The sequence below is a fragment of the Meleagris gallopavo genome, chromosome Z, assembly GCF_000146605.3.
Source record: "Meleagris gallopavo isolate NT-WF06-2002-E0010 breed Aviagen turkey brand Nicholas breeding stock chromosome Z, Turkey_5.1, whole genome shotgun sequence".
Taxonomy (NCBI): Eukaryota; Metazoa; Chordata; class Aves; order Galliformes; family Phasianidae; genus Meleagris; species Meleagris gallopavo.
This window is the reverse complement of record NC_015041.2, coordinates 31,488,559-31,507,434: the sequence shown is the minus strand read 5'-3', so window position 1 is coordinate 31,507,434 and position 18,876 is coordinate 31,488,559. Positions and strand designations below refer to the sequence as shown.

At 37.8% G+C, this 18,876-nt stretch overlaps 1 protein-coding gene across 1 annotated transcript in view; it reads right to left on the bottom strand.

Moving 5' to 3' along the window:
• Positions 1-18,876, bottom strand: part of PIP5K1B (phosphatidylinositol-4-phosphate 5-kinase type 1 beta) — a 97,636-nt gene that overhangs the window by 44,578 nt on the left and 34,182 nt on the right. Inside the window, 3 exon segments of the mRNA XM_010725716.3 lie at positions 3,865-3,995; positions 13,388-13,456; positions 15,547-15,625. Coding sequence (XP_010724018.1) covers positions 3,865-3,995; positions 13,388-13,456 — 200 coding nt within the window. The 5' untranslated portion in view covers positions 15,547-15,625.

The window sequence follows — 18,876 nt, the reverse complement described above, 5'->3', positions numbered from 1 at the left end:
CCCTGTTCCCAGCTCACGTGTGGCTGTGCAGACTAGTGACTAGCTCAAGTCATCGCTGCCTGAAACTGCGAGGCATGTTAGCTCAGCACCAGGCCCCACCATGGCCACACAACTGTGAGCTGGCCTCAGCTTTCAATCAAACAGCTTTAAGAATACTTCTGCACCCAGAACATGCAAATGGCCGATTTAGGAACAAAATATGACACCAAGACATGAACTGGTTCATCTCATTAAGGAGGTCAGGGCACAAAGCATAATGCAGGAAGACGAGAAAAAGCCCCACGCACCTGAATTAATAGATGGAGGAGGGAAGAGAGAACACTGGCAGGATGCAGAACTTTCCCACAAATCCTCTAACCACTGCTGCAATAGATAAGCCCCAGATAAGAACCTCCTAGCTGGATTTTCAAAGCAGCGTTTAAAAACAGTTTCCCATGTAATTTCAACCAATGGAGGGGAGTTAGGCTGACACTCCAGTTACTGTATCTCCAGAATCAACTGGGTGACTTACATCTGCATTTGGTTTTTAGCATGAAATGCACATTTACATAGTACCATTTAACTCAGTCCTAACTGTAGCTCTAAATACACCTTCTTATAGCATCCCTTATTAATATTCCCTTACCCGAAAAGGAACATATTTTTATACTCCTTAGGGAAAGGGAAAATGACAAATGGACAGTGTGAACCAGAAAGTAACAGAAGTATTCCCCCATTTCCACAGCTGCAATAATGTACAAACAAAAGCAAGCAATTCTGCAGTTTGAATTTACTTCTGCGAAGATACCTACACTTTCTACTGAGAATTGCTTCCTGAAACAAAGATCTAAGCAGATCTAGGATAAACTATGACCCAATTTAACCCTGTTACAAAGTAACTCTGGACAAGGCATAACCTGCAATCCGTGGATTAATCCAGATTTACAACAGCTTCCACAATAAGAAGCACAGTTACGTTCAGTATTATCTCTGCCCTTTTAGGGGAAAAACAGGTTTCTCCCTCCTTCACAAACTCTGAACACAGCAGGAAGTTATTTTCCTATTGTCAACAAAGCTGAACTACAGGCAGAACTTAGGTTTACATCAGGGCCCAAGTGACACACAGAAACTAATTTTCTTATCTCACTTAACAAATGAACAGTTTATGAACAACTGTAAACTGCTTTTCCCCAGAAGGGCACAGATAATACTATTTTGCTCGCTGGAGCACAGGCTTCTTGTTGCACTTCTACTACCTCAGATCTATTTTGTCATCGTCACTACAATAACGCTCATGTTGCTGTTGAAGAAGCCTGTGTGCCTGTGACCACAGAACAACTGTCCTCTCACCTCTGACCATATCACACCTGCTAGATCAGGACGAAGACATGGAAATTCAGTTAATACCGTGCCTGGAGTTGCAGCTAAATTATGTGTAGTCAGAGCAAAAAGAAAAATGTAGCTTCTTGTTCAGTAATTGACTGCTTTAAGCTTCACACTTGCTACACTGCCTTGCCAGGTCCTTTTCCAGGTGCAGTGCCTGGGCAAAAGCATTGCTTCACCTCAGCTTGTTCCTGGATACTTATCTCCCAGACAGTAGTGAGTCCATGGAATCTGCTGGTATAACTAATTTCAACTTAGTTCTTTCAACCCAGACCAGCCCAAAGGGGGGAGGAAAAAAGAAAGTAAAAACTTAAAAATTTAGAGGACACAGAACTCATTTTCCATGAGCTGCATTTAAGTAGTGACTTCTACAGTATTGTCTTCAAATATGAATACTGTCTTAGAAAAGTGTTAAGAGCAGCTGAACTACACCTCTGGAGCTCAGCCTCACACAGAAGGGACATGAGGCCTTAGCTTTTTATCAAGCTGAAGTAGTGAAGACAGCTACAGACAGGACTTAGAAGTTATCCATACAATGTTGAGACTCAATACACTAATATCTTTAGCCAGAAAGACTGAAGTCTTTAACACTAAATTTTTATAATTCATTTAACACTATATTATGATTTATACAAGTTAGTAGCACTTCAGATTGAAAAGATTTCAGACAAAGGTGCAAGTTAAATAAAGACGAGAGAAGGACTTGAAATATGAAATCTGTCTGTCAGTTTAAGAAGTGAAGCATCATGATTGTTTTTAAGAGACCTCTATGGATAGCCAATTTTTGGTTTCACAGAGTGTTACCAGCAAGGGCTCTACACACAAAGGCTCTTTGTTACAGTCAAGATGAGTCACTATATTATGAATCATTGTATTATGTACTGCTGCTTACTAGACTGCTATACAAAAACACGAAGTCAGATCACTTGCTGCTCTAGTCATTTCTTTCATTTATACCATTTTCTTCATGCTCTTTTTTTTTTAGATAACTGTCAAGAAAGGCGCTATTAAAGCTTTTAGGATCAATTCTATGTTACTACAAATAGGCTATTACTTATGCCTTTGTTCTCTTTTTCAGCCAGAAGTAATCTGTCCTAGTCATCCCTTAAAAACATAACCAAACACAAAAATGTAATTTCTGAGTGCCCAAGGATGCAAATTTCACAAGGTCTGTGATGCTAAAGACTACAAACCATTTTATTTAACTTGATCTTTCACACATGAGTTAAAAAATAGACAGATTACATTTTTTTTTTTTACCCAAAGTTGCGCTATATCATGAAACACTTTTAACATGTATGTTCCATTTTGTTTCACAAACAACAAAACCAGTGTAACAGTCAAACAAACAACTACAGAACCCCGCATAACTATCACAGTTGGACATTTCACAAATATGATGGCTCAATCTATTTTTCAAAAAAAAATGAGTAAACTTTTTTACGTGATATACAAACTTCTCAGTTTTAAGTTGTAGTTTGGTACACAGATAACAAATCTACAACTAATCACCAAAAGAAAGATCGTGAATCTTACAGTTAGCACCAGAACACGATATGGATACTTCCAAGTCCTATGAACTAGAGAATGCAAATAAATGCTTCATTTCACATAATACAGTGTCTTACTCTTGAAAGATATCTCAGTTCAGAGGAAATGAGGAATTTAAACTACCAAATTTACATCAGGAGAGATCAGCTTCAGAAGTACCTACGTGCAATTATTCTGAACATTGTCAATTCCACTTCCCATTTATTAACACTAATAATCTTTAAGCACTGATATAAGAAGAAAGACAGGGAGCTGTTAGAGTGGGCCCAGAGGAGGACCACAAAAATGACCAGAGGGCTGGAGCACCTCCCCTACAAAGATAGGCTGAGGGAGCTGGGCTTGTTCAGTCTGGAAAAGAGAAGGCTGCAAAATGACCTAATGGCAGCTTTTCAGTACATAAAGGGTGCCTACAAACAGGAGGGAAATCTACTCTTTTCAAGGGTAGATAAAGGCAAACAAGGAGAAATTGTTTTAAGTTGAAGGAGGGAAGATTTAGCTTGGATATCAGGGGATAGTTGTTTACAGAGAGAGTGGTGAGGTGCTGGAACATGCTGCCCAGAGAGGTTGTGCATGCCCCGGTCCCACTAGGAATTCAAGGTCAGGTTGGATGGGGCCCTGGGCAGCCTGTTCTAATATTAGATATGGAGGTTGGTGGCCCTGCCAGTACAGGGGGGTTGGAGCTTGATGATCCTTGAGATCCCTTCCAACCCAAGCCATTTTATGACTCTATGATTCACTGCAAATTATTAGGAACAATTTAAGAAATAACATTCAAACTCCACACATGAACCAAGCTTGACAACATGAAGACAGGAGCATTTTCAAGTTCTTCTGCCTCAACCTTCCAACCCAATTTTGCCAGAATTGTAAAACAATTCTTATTTCAAATATTTAGTTAGAATTTCATTATGAAATTCTGCTAGAAAATAGATTGAATGGGCTTGTCCTTACCTGGGTAAGAAGACACTTTCCACTACGTAGAAGTCTTGCATAAGAACATCTCTGTCTGGTTTTGAAGTAAGGTTTCCTACAGTGTATCCTATTCCCAGCTGAATAGTACCTTTAATAGCTGAGGACGTAGTCTGCATAGAAAGTAAGAATTCAAGCATCAGTTAATTACAGATAGATTTCTGTTCTTAGCAGTAACATAACTTTGCAATAACAATGCCACATCCTCTTTCATTCTCAGCCTTTAAGAGCAGAAGAAAACTTTCAACTAGAGACAACTTCTTATCAATTAGAAGATTTAAAGAAATACTGTGTTGTTTCAAAAGCCTATTAGACATTGAAACCTATTCCAGGGTCTGAAACTGCATGTGTTACATTCTGAAAAAAAAAAAAATACCACTAAAATGCACGTCTTCTCCAAAAGTAATGCCTCATATTTTATTATGTTTGCCCATCATCAGAAGCAGAAGTTGGTAGTATGGCAACAGAGGGTGAACCTTCTCACCAATACTCTGTTACATGCTGTTGATGTGTGACAGATAGCAGCAGAAGGGCACTCTGACAAAATGGCATCTGACATGGAAGTGCAAATGAAGCAAAGAAAAGATGAAAAGATTGAATAAAGCAAACCACTAGGAAGGTAAATAAAGTTGACAAGAAGGGAATAACTTCCCTTAGCATGGTGTACTTTCAGTAGTTCAAAGGTACCATTTTGATGATTGTTTTCAGACGTTATCTCTCATCCATCAAACTAGACACGGTATCAGAGAAAACCCCAGAAGCTCCATGGCCAGAATTACTGCAGCACTTGAACAAAAATATTTCAAAAGGGAGTGAAAATTACATAAGAAAAAGTTCACATACACAAAAAACTACACTTATTTTAGTCCTCAGAACAGCACATGCCAGAGCCACTGCTTATTTTTAGAAAAGATAGAGATGTGTGGTTCCTCATTAATTAAGACGGGAAAACCAAGCAGAAGTTGCAATTTTATAACTGTTCAGAACAGGCAGTTTGGCAGGAATAAACAACGCTACCATTCTTCAACTGCAACTTTGATTAATAAAAAGATCTGGCCTGCATTGTAAGAAGATTCATATTTTTCTTTCTTTGAAAGGACTCCTTTCATGCATGATTAATGTCGAGCACAAGCAGCAATTATGCAACTTTGATCAAATCAGCATACATGTGAGTAGAGTTTGTGCTTCATAGCTGGACAGCCATCTTGTTCACTGTCATAGTGAGGGACTACAACTGTAAAGCACAGCTGCTAACACAGTACTATTGCATTTTACCAAACACAGAGGATACATCATACAAAAAAAGCCCCATATATTGGTTCAATGTCAGAGGGGGATGTTGCTTGTACGGCAGAATATCCCACCAATATTTCATAACACGTTGTTGACGTGACAGATGGCAGCAGAGTGCAAAACTGTAAGTACTATAATTACTAGAAACCATATTAGATATTGCCAAATAACTATTTCCATTAGAGTGTTAAGGTCATTACAGTTTCAATGTAAATGGCTGACAAATGGTAAATACATACAGGTTTTCTTACATGTTATCTATCTGTATGGGACTATTAATAATAATAAAATAATATTTAAAAAAGCAAAAAACAACCAACCATGAACATAAAGAAACTGCAATGGATTCAGCCTTCACTTAATTTTATGAAGTTCACCCTACTCTCATTTTTCCCACTCTTAACACTCAATCGATGTTTACTAAGTCTTCATATTCCCCACAAGCAGCTCACGAATTCAACATTCCTGCCATTTTTAGCACATCTTAGAAATGTCATATGGAACTTCAAGGATATGAACTTTGTCCTTGTGTATCTGTTTTCCTTTTTTATAACTCATTTTATTGCAACTGAAGCTTAGCCTATGAACTTTCGAGGGCAAAGACAGTGATTCTTTTGCAAGACACCTGGCTTATTGCAGGTGTTATAAAGCACCTGCTATAATGCTCATATTCTTTTCCTCAGAAATTTCACCTCATTATCACTCCGTAAGGCAAGATTATTTTTGTTTTTTTCCACTTTTTGTAACACAGTCATACAAATAAATGTAAGTAAAACAATCCAGGTTTTTAATTTTTTTTTTCCAGTGAAATGGTAGAGCTACCTAGTTATGACAGTCCTATTTATGACATGGGGAGCAAAAGGCACCTGATAAGAAACCACCACTGATTAACACTGTTCTGCAGCTGTTTTTCCCACACAGTTGCCATTAGTTCATTTCTTTTTACTACTATCTGTGAAGAAAAGACTGCTCTTATCTCTTTCACCAGCCTGTTCTGCTGGGTGGTAGAACTGAATCATTGAATTGGTTGTCTACTTCACAGCTCTTTTCCTTGTGAAAACACAAGGTAGTTCTCATCTCCAGTTAGCTGAAAAAACCATGCTTCCTGAAGGAGATCAAATCCTCTCCATGCATCAGTTCCTACAGCTTGAACGGACTATAGTTCCTTAAAATCAACTCTTCAAAACTTTAATAAGTTTAACACTACAAAAATGTATTTTCGCATTAAATCTTATAAAACTATTACATTAACCTGAAATCAGACTAAGAATGTAAAGAATCTGAGTCTGGCAATATAGCAAAAATTCCCAATGAAATTCCCACTTCCTTGATTCCTTATTTTAACTGAAACACAATGCACACTGTCTAAATTGTAAACACACTTCTTAATACCATCAAAATGGCATTAAGCAATGGCACTTCAGAAAGGGTATAGAGTTGCATACAGAAACCCTCCTGCAAACCAGAGCCTCTCTGAAGATAAATAAATAAATAAATAAATAATCCCCAGGGTTCCACTTAGTCAAAATTATTTTAGATGCATGGATTTGGACAGATCTGAATTTCCTACAAGTAAACATTTGTTCTTCAGTTACATTAGTTACCACAAGTACCAGGAATTTAAACACACCACCTCTCCTCTGCAAACATAGCTTATCTTTTCCAGACCCATGAAAAGAAACTAAGCCTCCATAAATTGTATAAACTCATAGTTCCAACCACCTGAGGACAGTGTTGTTGGAAAACAATAAGCCTTCTCCACGCAATATTTAAAAAAAAATATATATCTCTTGATCATTAAGAAATTGCTACTAAATTCAATCTGTGTGTGCAGTTACTTGGGAGTCCATTCCTTTTGCACTATGTTTTTCCTATATTTGGGTGCTTGTAGTGTCCCACTGACAGAACTCTTCCAGCAGCTGCTTCAGATGAAGTTTTCAGAGGCAACTAGACCACCTCAGCATGTCTCTGCAGCTGCCACATTTGAACTATCAGTTTCCTTTCATATTAAATCACAAAAAGGGCATGTTAAAACAGAGCAACTAAAAAACTTCAATGATTAAGTTCCTTCCTGTGTTTCTCCAAACTTGCAACTCCACTCTGTTTTTTCACTCTTCCTTAAGTTCACACTGCCTGTTTCTCTGCCAGCTGCTTGCACAGCAAGTCAGACTTCATTTAATTGGACTTCTGGCATCTACCCCACCTCTGGATTTTGCTGTGGAAGGCAGGAGTTAACAGCTACTACTAAGCTGCCCCTCTTACAGAAAAGAAGTTAACTTAGTCCTGCTAGTCTTCTTTGCAAAAAGCAGCTGTGACCTCCAAAGGTCTAGCCAAGGTTTTTGTTATGATAAGGCAATCTATCATAATAGCAAATAAACAAAACAAAAAAAGACAGGTATTTGCTTGTATAATCCAAATGTAAATAGAAGTGGTGTCACAGATGTAGAAAAACACTCTTTATTCTGCAGCAAAGAGTAGAAATATCCAGAGTGTATCTGCTCTTTCTGAAAGCTATCCATTACACCAGCCTATGCCACATTCCTTGGCCATTCTTTTTCTTTGCATCCTAGAACTATGCCTATGAACAAAGCAATGAAGCATTACATGCTGTTCCACATGGTGTTCACTGTACTTTCCATATTAAAGTCATCAATAACTGTGCTACGACAATATAAACTACCACACATTTTTTTCTGACATACTGCACTGAATGCCAGTATAAAGCTAGGTCATTAAACAAGCACAACTGCTATTACTTGTATTATTTTCTTTCTTTCCGAGTACAAAACATTCAGTAGTATGCTACTGAAAATTTATGTTCCAGTGCAGCTCCGTTAAGAAAGCTTCAATGTTGGCAGAACAATTCTACCCACACACATTGGTCTTTGGACGTAAACCAATGCCAACAGTCATGCAGCAATGCTGTTAGCACATGTTTGCAAGCTCTAACAATAGGTAGCTAATTTTCTTTTTCAGATAAATTCCCTTTGCTCCTGGGCAAAGCGACTGATGCCACAGACAGCCAGTTTTGAACAAGGCAAGGTGCTAATTGTAATACACTAAGAAGAACTGCAAAATATGTTACCATAAAGAAATAATCATGTCAAACAAGTATGCATCTGTGATAGATTTTGGATTACAAGCAGAGATTTTGGAAAACTGGTAACACGTTTCTAGAGTAAGAACATTATGCATTCTGGTCTGATTTTCTTCTACACATTTTAAGTGCTTCAACAGATCTGTTCATGCCTCATTATTTCTATTGGTATATGGAATGTCAGGAAGCAGATTAAGGAACTATTATATATGACTGATTACACTGCAATGCAAAAGCTGCACGAGTGTCAGCAGATTCTGATAAATGAGTCTGTAAAATATCAGGAGAAAAATAAAAGAGACTGTTGCACGCTTATAACTGTGCCACTGTCTTGATATAGTTATGAATTCCAGAATCTATATAGTTAGGATGCTTAGCAATGATTGAGCAAGGCTTTTAACAGAGTTTTAGTAAATCAAGACATCATCTTGGATCCTTGAAGTGTTCATGCGCATGGCAAATCACATTTTCTTCTGTCCAAGATTTGGGTCAAAACATGACTACTGAAGGAAACTGAAGAAAAGAAGGTCTCAAGAATTCAGATAAGTAGGAAATCTATCACTATTTTAGCTGAACTAAACAAAATTATAAAGAAACTACTGGAAGTATCTAAAGTTCCATAAACAGAACTGACAGGTCTACAGGCTAACTTATCCTTAGCTTTATCCTGAATGAAGTCAGATTTCCTCCTGAAGAAAACACAAAATAGCTTGGCTTGGAAGGCACTCTAAACATCACTTAATTCCGACCCCCCTGCCTTGGGCAAGGCTGTCACCCACCAGCTCAGCTGCCCCATCCAAGCTAGCCTTGAACGCCTCCAGGAATGCGGCATCCACAGTTTCTCTGAGCATCCTATACCAGTGACTCACTGCCCTCTGAGGAAAGAACTTCTTCATAAACATGAAAGCTTATTTTTAACTGATTGAGATGAACTTAAAAACAGTGAAAAACAGTCATTATCACAAATGTTTATAATAGCTCTTAAAACTATTCTACGTGGATTCAGGACATGTTTGGAACACACTGGTAATACACAGCCAAAATACCACAGAAATAAAGTTTTCAATTATTAATAAGATTTCTTCAGACCTTGTCTGGGACACAGATAATTTTCTTCAAAATAACTTGGTACAGTGCTGTGTTTTCTATTTGTGATGAAAACAGTCTTATTAACACACTGATGGTTACACAGAGCCAAGGACTTTGCGTTTCTCATGCTGCCTTACCAGTGAGAAGATGGGAGTGCACAAGGAGTGGGCAGGGGATGCAGCCAGGACAGCTACCCCACCCATCCTAAGCTATACCCTGTACCATTTGACACTGCTCATCAGTACAAGTTGAGGTTAAGAAAGGAAGAATGAGGGGTGGTGTTCTGAATGACAGAACTTGCATGATGAGCCACATTATACAGCAGAAACAGCAACAGCAAAAAGAGAGCAAATTAGAGTCTTTAGCTCTAATTCTTTCTCCAGCTGTCCAAATTCACTAGGTAAAACTGCATAGCCTATTTCTACTTCAGTCAGTGCACTCCAAGCAGTATCTGCATCAGCTCCAGGGTCTTCGGAAGTAAGACTGAGTAACCCACAAGGAAAAGGTGGTGAACATTTTCTGCCACTGCAGAAAACCTTTTCTTTTCAAACAACAGTTAACATACAATTTGTCCTCAGATGGACAAACGTTTTAGTAAACCATTATTCATATCAATGAGCCTGACAGTACAGTGCTAAAGAAAGTAGTTTCGTTTACACCAGATGTAAGCTACCTTTACCCCTCTCCAAGAAAAAATGTTTTTAAACACATATAAAATAGATCAAAACAAAAGTCATGTGTTTGCAATTATTTTCTCTCTAATTTTCTTCCATGTTTTCCTTATGAAGAAATTATTTGCAGTTCTTAGTAAGGGATATTTACATTTCCTTACATTTCCAGATCAAGCAAAAACATCGTTTAATATGTATTGATTTGCTAGGTTTCTTTCTCAGTGGATATGACAAATGGAAAAATGCCTCCAAAGCCAGCATTTATTTAACTTTCTCCTATGAGTCAATGAATTTTACATCAGACATTTTCCATGTATTACTTTTCCTATTTGTATGCACTTGACACATTAATGTGATGAAAGCTGTAGAGACATAATCCTTGCATGCCATTATGAAAAATGAGTGGACAATGCAACTAGGCAAAAAGCAAAAATTATTCAGGACAAAGTGATAGTTTAGTCTTCAGATGAGACTGAGAAATTCCCCCTTTCCCCCATCATTATGTAAGGAAATCGTAACCTTTCAAGCAAAGTTGTATCAGAACATTACTTATCCATAACAATTTCTTTTATTTTTAGCCTTACAGCAAGAGCTGGGAAATAGAGGCTGAAGAGGCACACTACGGCATTTCACTCAGGGAAGAGGCTGAAAAGCTCAAGGAAAACTTAAAAGACCAGATCACGTGGCTTCTAGTAAAGTTGCTGCTGAGTTTTCATGTGGAACCAGTGCAGCCCACAGTAGGAGACATGGGAGGATGACACTGACTCTTCCTTCACTAAGCCCTCTGTGTTGGAAGCATGACCTTAAAGCTGAGACTGAAACTATCAGCACGTTTCAGGACAATTAACTCCTATGACTGATTTCAGAAATCCCTTAAATCACCAAGTAAATCTTGGCATTACAAAACTTTTATAATGTCAGTGCTTCTGAACTACATTTTCGTTACCCATTCTTTCTCGAATTATACTCTTTACTGCTTTGTTGAACTGCTCCAGACATGCACCTCATGATGCAACTTGTTCAGCTACCAGATCAACCAATGCACCTCCTTAGAACAGCACATCACTGCTACAAATATTCCAGATCAAAGATATACACCAGCTCCATTTTAAGAAACAGCTACACAGCTGCCCTGGAGCTATATATGAAAGGTCAAAGCAAAGCAGAGACAAAGCCCAAACTGGCAAAATTCAAGCCAAGATCTGTATTTTGCCTGTTCTAAGATGAACAGACACATACGTTTCTCCACTTCGATTACATTTAAACAACAAGAACAAAAAGGTGGAAAGGAGGCCTCCGAGCAAGAAAAATGAGTTAGCAAGCCTCACCTGATCTGAAAACTATGGGAGCATCTTGCCTAAGCAATCTCACTGCCATCAAGGGATGTGGCAGATGGGAGCAGGAACTGCCCAAGCAGTAGAAAAAACATTAGCTTTGACTTCACACGAAGTCAAAGGACAAAAATTCTCAATAATTTTTGCCATACTAAGTACAGTAAATCATGATTGAAGAACCTGAATAATAATACTTTAAAAAAAGGAAATAAAAGTGATGTGAGCAGTTAGAGATAGATGGGTCTTAACTGCCAACAAGACTTCACCAGGAAGTGGGGCCACTGTGAAGGTTTCATAAAAATCTGGAATTAAATGGAAGATGACATGAAATGCCGCTGTCAAACACAGGTCCTGCCAGCCTCACCTCATGAACATCTTTCTACACAAATGCAGTTGACTTCTATTAAAAAACAACAAACAAAAAACCCTTCAATGGTATTATATGGAATATCTTGCAAAGATGAGAAACAGAATAAAGTACAAGGCTTATAAAGGATTTGCCTGAAGAGAAGAGATAGGTAATTAAAAGCAAAACACACTATTGTTACATTCTTCATGCACTGTTTTAGGGTTGAACTTTATTATTTTTTATTAGTATTCAGAAACTGAAGCATAAATGACAATATGCAATAACACTGAATTATGGGGTACCCATAACACAGGATCTTGAACTGAGAACAACTAAGAGTATGAATACCAGAAAAGAAATTAAACTGCTGTAAGATCCATGTACAAACAATTGGAAGCCCAGAGGAAAGAGCAGAATTTGGAGATGACACTGAACTCCCAGTATGATGTGGTGGATGCATTTCTCATTAAACTACAGAAGAATTGGCGTCATGCTATAAATCTTTACAAGGCTTCCTCTGGAATACTGTGAACTTGAACGGGAACAAAGTAAGGCACATAGGATGACTGAAAGGAATACAAATTCTCCTATGCAGGGACTACCAAATTCTGCAGTCTACTCAGGCAGTTATAAGACTGCATTAATGTCCACCTTGGGCACGTAGGTTTTCTACCTTTCTAGTACAGATGTGGAAAGTTATTAAGACTTCAGTATTTTGAAGTCATAAGCAGAGAAACTGAAGACAATTTTTAACTAAAAAAGACAACCACACATTTTCTCAGACATTGTTTTCCTTTCATTTCTGAGAAAATTCTGGGAGAATAATCTAGAATGACATCCTAGATACAAATGAAGTGAGGAGTGGGGAAAAGAAATAGCTTACTCTTCTTGACTTTCCCAGCAAAGCTGTAGGAAACACAGAGAAATAATATCTCCTAGTTTATGACATGCTGTAGTAGCACATGGACCTCAATGTTACATTAGAGAAATGTGTCACTACTTCTTAGAGAATGTCTGTCGAGGAAAATGATTAAATCCATTAAGTAAAAATTGGCCTGTGTAAGTATGTACATATGTACGCATATATACGTCTCACCTTAGTTACCAATAGTTTTTGATAGCTCTAAACAGTATTGCTTCCAGAGAACCACTGAGAGACAACCAAAACCAAAAACAATACCACCTACCACCAATCTCTAAATAACCTTATGTTGCCACCATGGATGCATGGTATTACACCAAATATGTCACCTCTTAAACACTTACTTATTTCCTTACCACCAAAAAAAAAAAAGAAGCGACACTCTGCAGCAAACACTGAAGAGGTGTTAAAGTGAATCTGTAGCTCAGGCATCCGGCATAAACATTCAAAGCATTTGGGAACTCGCTGTACTAAATTTCTGACAACTGTTTGTGTACAGAGGTATTTCTGTTGCTAAGAGCAAAGAATTTCCACCAATTTATCAAGAATGTATATTTTAAAACCATACTAAACTAGCTTATCATTTCACAGAAGGAATAAAATAAAAGGAATAAAAGGAATAAAATAATCCACAGAACATGCTTTGTTTATTCTTATATTTAGTTCTGAGGTATAGTTCACTTACAGCAGGTTTAAATTATCAATATAAAAGGAAAAGCATGAAATGAAAAGGTTTTAAGTCTTATTTACCTTTTTATATGTTTTCTCTTCATTTGGCTTTCCAGCAGTAACATCTCCATTTTCAGTAACAGATGACATCTAGTAAAAGAAGCTTAAGTTACAAATTAAATACTTTGGAAAAACAAGCGTTTGGAAAAATATCATACAATTTATTATCCATCTTTTGCTAAGTTCAAACTTTATATAGAGTACAGCAAACCACCGAGATTGGTGACAGCTCATGACAATTCTCTCCCACTGAAGTTATCTTAAGCTTTTCTTTTTACCTTGTTTAAAAAAACATCCCAAAGAGCAAAATGTAAATATTTTGTTTATAATAACCTCTTTCCTTCTTATAGGGGTGGCTCAAACTGTACTGTAAACTAAAATTTACTCTTCGTTTAAAATATAAGACCCATTGCTAATTCCCTCATTATGTTTTACACAGACTATTTCACATGTTTCTTTTTTTAACTAAATGCTATATGTTTTCAAGTACAATACACCACTTATATTCCTTGTCCTATTTGGTCCTGATTATTTCTTGTTCTACTACCTTTACATACTCAAAACTCCTCAGCACTAAGGCAAGCGTCCCAGACTTTGTCTGTTAGGAGATAGTGCAAGCAGCAACATAACATCCCAGCTCCATGCAGGCCACCAACACATTTAGCAGGAGCTGGTTTCATCACTTCTTTACTGAAAGGGTAAATACTTTTACTGTAAACATTGAACTACTGTACAACTGTCATCTACCCTATGGCTCTCCCCTAAACAAACATTTTTTCCAGAAGTAAACATCCTATCTCCACCCAGGTGTGCATGCTCCAATCAAATTTGACCTCTTGTAGCCCCAATGCCTTCACCTATAGCTTACACAGAGACAAAGCAACTGCAGCTTTCCACAACAAGGGTTATCAGCTGCCAAGAATAGCAACTCAGTCACTGGATACGTTCATGTTGATCCATTCACAGTGGCAGGGGTGGAACTGCTGCTATTGCTACCACTGTGACTGCCATCAGTATGTTCCTCTGCCATTGACCAGGAGACGCTGCACTGGGCCTACCACAGCATACACAACATATATTGTTAGTTCTATAGGTGAATTTGATTACTGTTACTTTAAGTAATTGAATAAATACTAACAGCGTCTGACACTAATAACAGAATTTACAGGACAAATTACCATTTTTCAACAGCTTTTCTCTACAGGTACTTGACTTTCAAGTATGAATAGCAGTTTAAGCTATCTTTTAATGAACTTGTCTTCGTTTCTAAATTACTTGACCTGCAAACTCTTTAGAGAAAAGCAATGTCTATTTATTAGATGCTGTATGCTGGCAGTCAAGAGGAGCTCCCAGGCAGTCTACAGTACAGAAGGATAACATTTAGTTGACTGACCAGATGCAGCACTTATTGGAACTCAGAGGAATTTTATTTCCCTGTATTTTCTTTCTGAGTTATGTCAAACACGCAGTTCTCTTCCAAAGCTAATATTAATTTTTCTTCTGTTTCATACAGATTTCAATAAAATAGATAAGTTGTTCACATTCATACAGTCTTTGAACTGCTGTATTTAGAAGACTTTTTTTTTTAAACCTTCAAAAATTCACATAAGAGAAGAACGTTGTCTTCTCTCCTGAACCACTGCGCAACCAAGCACCTTACAAGTCTGCAGTACAAAATGAGCTATCAGAAGGATCACCTTAGGAGGGATTTTACATGCAGACTAACAGGAAAACATTCAAGCTATATCCAGCACACAACTCCGAGTCAACATGAATGCCTTCTTCTCCACATCAGTATGCAGCTGTGCAAGAACATACAGCAACGAAATCCTGCTCCTCAGCAGACTGCAAGTTCAAAGGAACAATGCAAGCAAAAGTAAGAGGCTAGTTAGCCAGATATTCAGTGGCATTTATGAGAGACCTGAAGCCTTTTGCTACATTGACACACACCTGCAACTAGCAATAAGGTATTGACACAGCATTTCACCATGCTGTAAAATACTGTTAGATCAAGAACAAAGGAGTAAGTTAGAGATCAGGTGGATGAGACACATTAAGTGCGGCTGTCAAAGTAAAACAAACACACACATGCAAAGGAACCCAACAGAAAAAGCAACAGGAACACATCTTAAAATGATACTGGATTTTGCCAACACTTTCATAAATGGATGTATACATACCCTTCTGAAAAACAGGGCAAGTCATCTGGAGCTGAGAGCAATGATCAAGTCACTCACTGGTGGTGTTATTTTTCAGAATCTGTTAAAAGAAAAATCTTTCATCACTATGCCATTACAGATGCACATTTGACAAAACAGCTTAGGATTTCCTTTTTCCCCACTGTTCTTCAGCCCAAGTAAGTATCCTGCTAGATGCAAAACTGTTCAAGAATTGTCACCAGTAGTTTAGGTACAAATAGGTCACCTAATATACTTAGGAAACTAGCAGTGTTACACTGGATAAAATTAGTACAGACCAACTTGCCTAGAGATGTCACTGCTATGGCACCAGCACCTCCACTATGAAACATAGAGCAGTAGATTTACATGACTTGGAGCACTGTGAAATTAAACGCTGTCTTTGAAGAAGAGTTTTAAAATTGAATACTAAACCACTCCCATGGCATAGCCCTTATTCCTAATCCCCAAAAAGACAAAAAAAAAAAGCAATAGGCATGATAGTTTGGAGGGATGCATACTGAATAGCTGCACATAAACTAATTGTGGATGTTTTTAACAATGGTATTAGTTATCATCATAACTTCTGTGAGTAATCTTGTTGAGGTGAGCTGTTTCATAGTTAAAATGGTTTTAATATGCATATGACAAAATATTAAATAGGTATTATTTGACTCCTCCCTGGAATGAGTTTGTCCTCCCATATTACACAACCATTCTAAGCCACATCACTAAATCTAGTCCTCAATTTAATTTCTCAACTATACTGGAAGAAAACAAATCTTATTTGTCCTTAATCAGTACAAATAGTATGAATATAAAAATTGATTAAAAAAATAAAACCACCAGCCCTTATTCACCAAATTTAATTTTCCAATTATTTGAAAAGTATCCATAACATAAAAGACTTCTGAACAGTATTCTCCACTCATTCAGGGATGCAGAATAAAAATTATACCTGAGGTTAGGTACATAAAGGAACAAAAAAAAAAGAAGCACAGAAAACTGGATTTTCTGAGAATAAAGCCATGCTCCCTCAGAAAAGTCCTTTCCCATGTCAGGTACTAGTATTTTCCTGCTGCAGGAACATTGTACGTCTTAGCCTTCAAGCAATTAATGTATTTCTTTACTTGGATACCTAATACCATCATCCCAAACATGAAAAACAACTCAATTCTAACAGCTTTCAGAACTGCTTTGAGTTTATTTAGCTTGTTCATACTTATAAATTTAATGTCATCAGCTGATCCATGTTTGTGGCTCTGCCGTTACACAAACACAGACTTCAAGAACTTATTAAAACAATTTCACTAGGTAGAGTAAAATATTCTTTTCACACTGACCCCTGGGTACAACTGCCAAAAAGAACCCACAGATCACTGTCCTCCAAACAATTCCAAAGGATTATTGGAACAGTAAGATCTTCCACTTCTCCCAAAACTTCCTAACGTATTATCAAATATACACAGCAAGAGCCAAACCTGAACACGGCACCTAAATTTTCTTTCAGTAACGTTAGCTGAAGAATATGCTCATGCCAGACATGGACAGAAAGCTTGTTCGTCCCCACTGCAGTTAGAAAATTATTTAAGAACAACTCATTCATGTGAAAATACGTATCTGTAATACTGACAAAAATAGGAAAACACCAAGATCCCAGCTGCAGTAACTGCCAAATATGAGAAGTCACACATCATGAAGAGTAATTTTTTCTTACCTATGCCAGTTTATTTCATTCCTAGAGGAACTCACATTTATTTCAGCTCTTAGCCTTTAGAAAAACACACCCCACCATTCTAATTTAACTGCAGCTGTTTAACCTCTTTCAAGACCTTCAATAGGACAAACATCTCATATTCCACGCAAAAAAAATTTTAGCAAAGCAAGTGTAACTTGGCATATTTTCTCCCTGCTCTGCAGCAGTGACACAGTGCCTCCTCTGCTGCTTTATGCTGTGTGTATTAAGAGCTACTGATTCAGCTCTGCTGAGCTTTGGCAGAAACAAGATAGGTCACAGCTTATACTTCTGGGACCCATGCCCAAGCTATGGTAGCTGTCTGATGGACTGACCAACTGCAGTGGCAGGAAACTGCCCTAGCTGATGCATTGGGTCTCTGCATGCGTGTGAGAAAAGCAAGCTCACAACATAGCAAGGTTGGGCAGGGGCTTAGGAGGAAAGCAAAGTTGCCAGATATTCAGTGAAGGACTGGGCTGAGCTGCTCAGAAGTCAATTCTTACTTCATGACACGAAAAAGAAACAAAGTCCAGTAGAAGTTTAAAGAGCACTACAGAGCACAGAAAGATAAAGCAGTAAATCCTCCACTTATTAACTAACAGAAACCACAATTTCCATGATTCTGAGATGGTTTCCTACAGCACTGTAGAGGTGAGGTTTGCAGGTCAGCACTTGGTCCAAAGCTGGCTACATTCCCCACGCTGCTGGGCTGTGACAGCCCAGGGCAGCAGTGAGCCTCAACTATCCACCCATTTCATACCATTTACCCTTCCATGTTCCTTATAGGGCAGAAGACATTCATTCTGACAGATTGCAAGCAAATAGCTGCTTGTTTGCAAGCTGAGTTGCTTAGGCCCACGTCATTGGCACTAACAGTTTGATGATCTTTTAGCTCAATTTTAGTGAACATTAGCATCCCTGCTAACTTCACTGAAAATAGCCTTCCATCAAAAATACTGTAATTAGGATCCTACATGCCTCATGCACAGATTAAACAAAGATCTAGTTCTGCTTGCTTTCTATGGTAAAGAACACTCTTTCAAAGAAACATATTTCTCAGCATCTTCTTATCATTTGCTTACATAAATCACACATTCCAACTTAAAGCCATGCAGCTTCTTACTGTAATTGCTGCCTTGTCTGGGCTAATAGTTAAAATCTGTTTTTATTTTCTAGGTTTTGAGTGAGACACTGCATTGGGTATACTGCTCTCAGTCTCAAAAACAAACAAACAAACCTGTTTGTTTGGACCACACTGAAGGAAGAGGACATGTCTAGGACTGCGTTTACAAAGGTTGCTCTGAAAGTAATGCCACCTTAATTTTTAAGGTTTTTATTCAAACACAGAAAACAGAGCAACAAGTACACCCTTTAAAATAGTTGTTCATGAATATAAACACTGCCAAAAAGGGATGACGTGAATAAGGTGTGATTGTGGAGTGAGGGATATCTTTCTTTGGGAAGACAGGTGTTATAAAACTCCAGTAGAGAGACATGATACATTTTTTTTATTGCAACTCTATACATTCCACTTGAAAATTCCCGAGAAACATTTATATTGACTGAAAACAGAGTCCCAAATAATCAAAAAGCCTGAT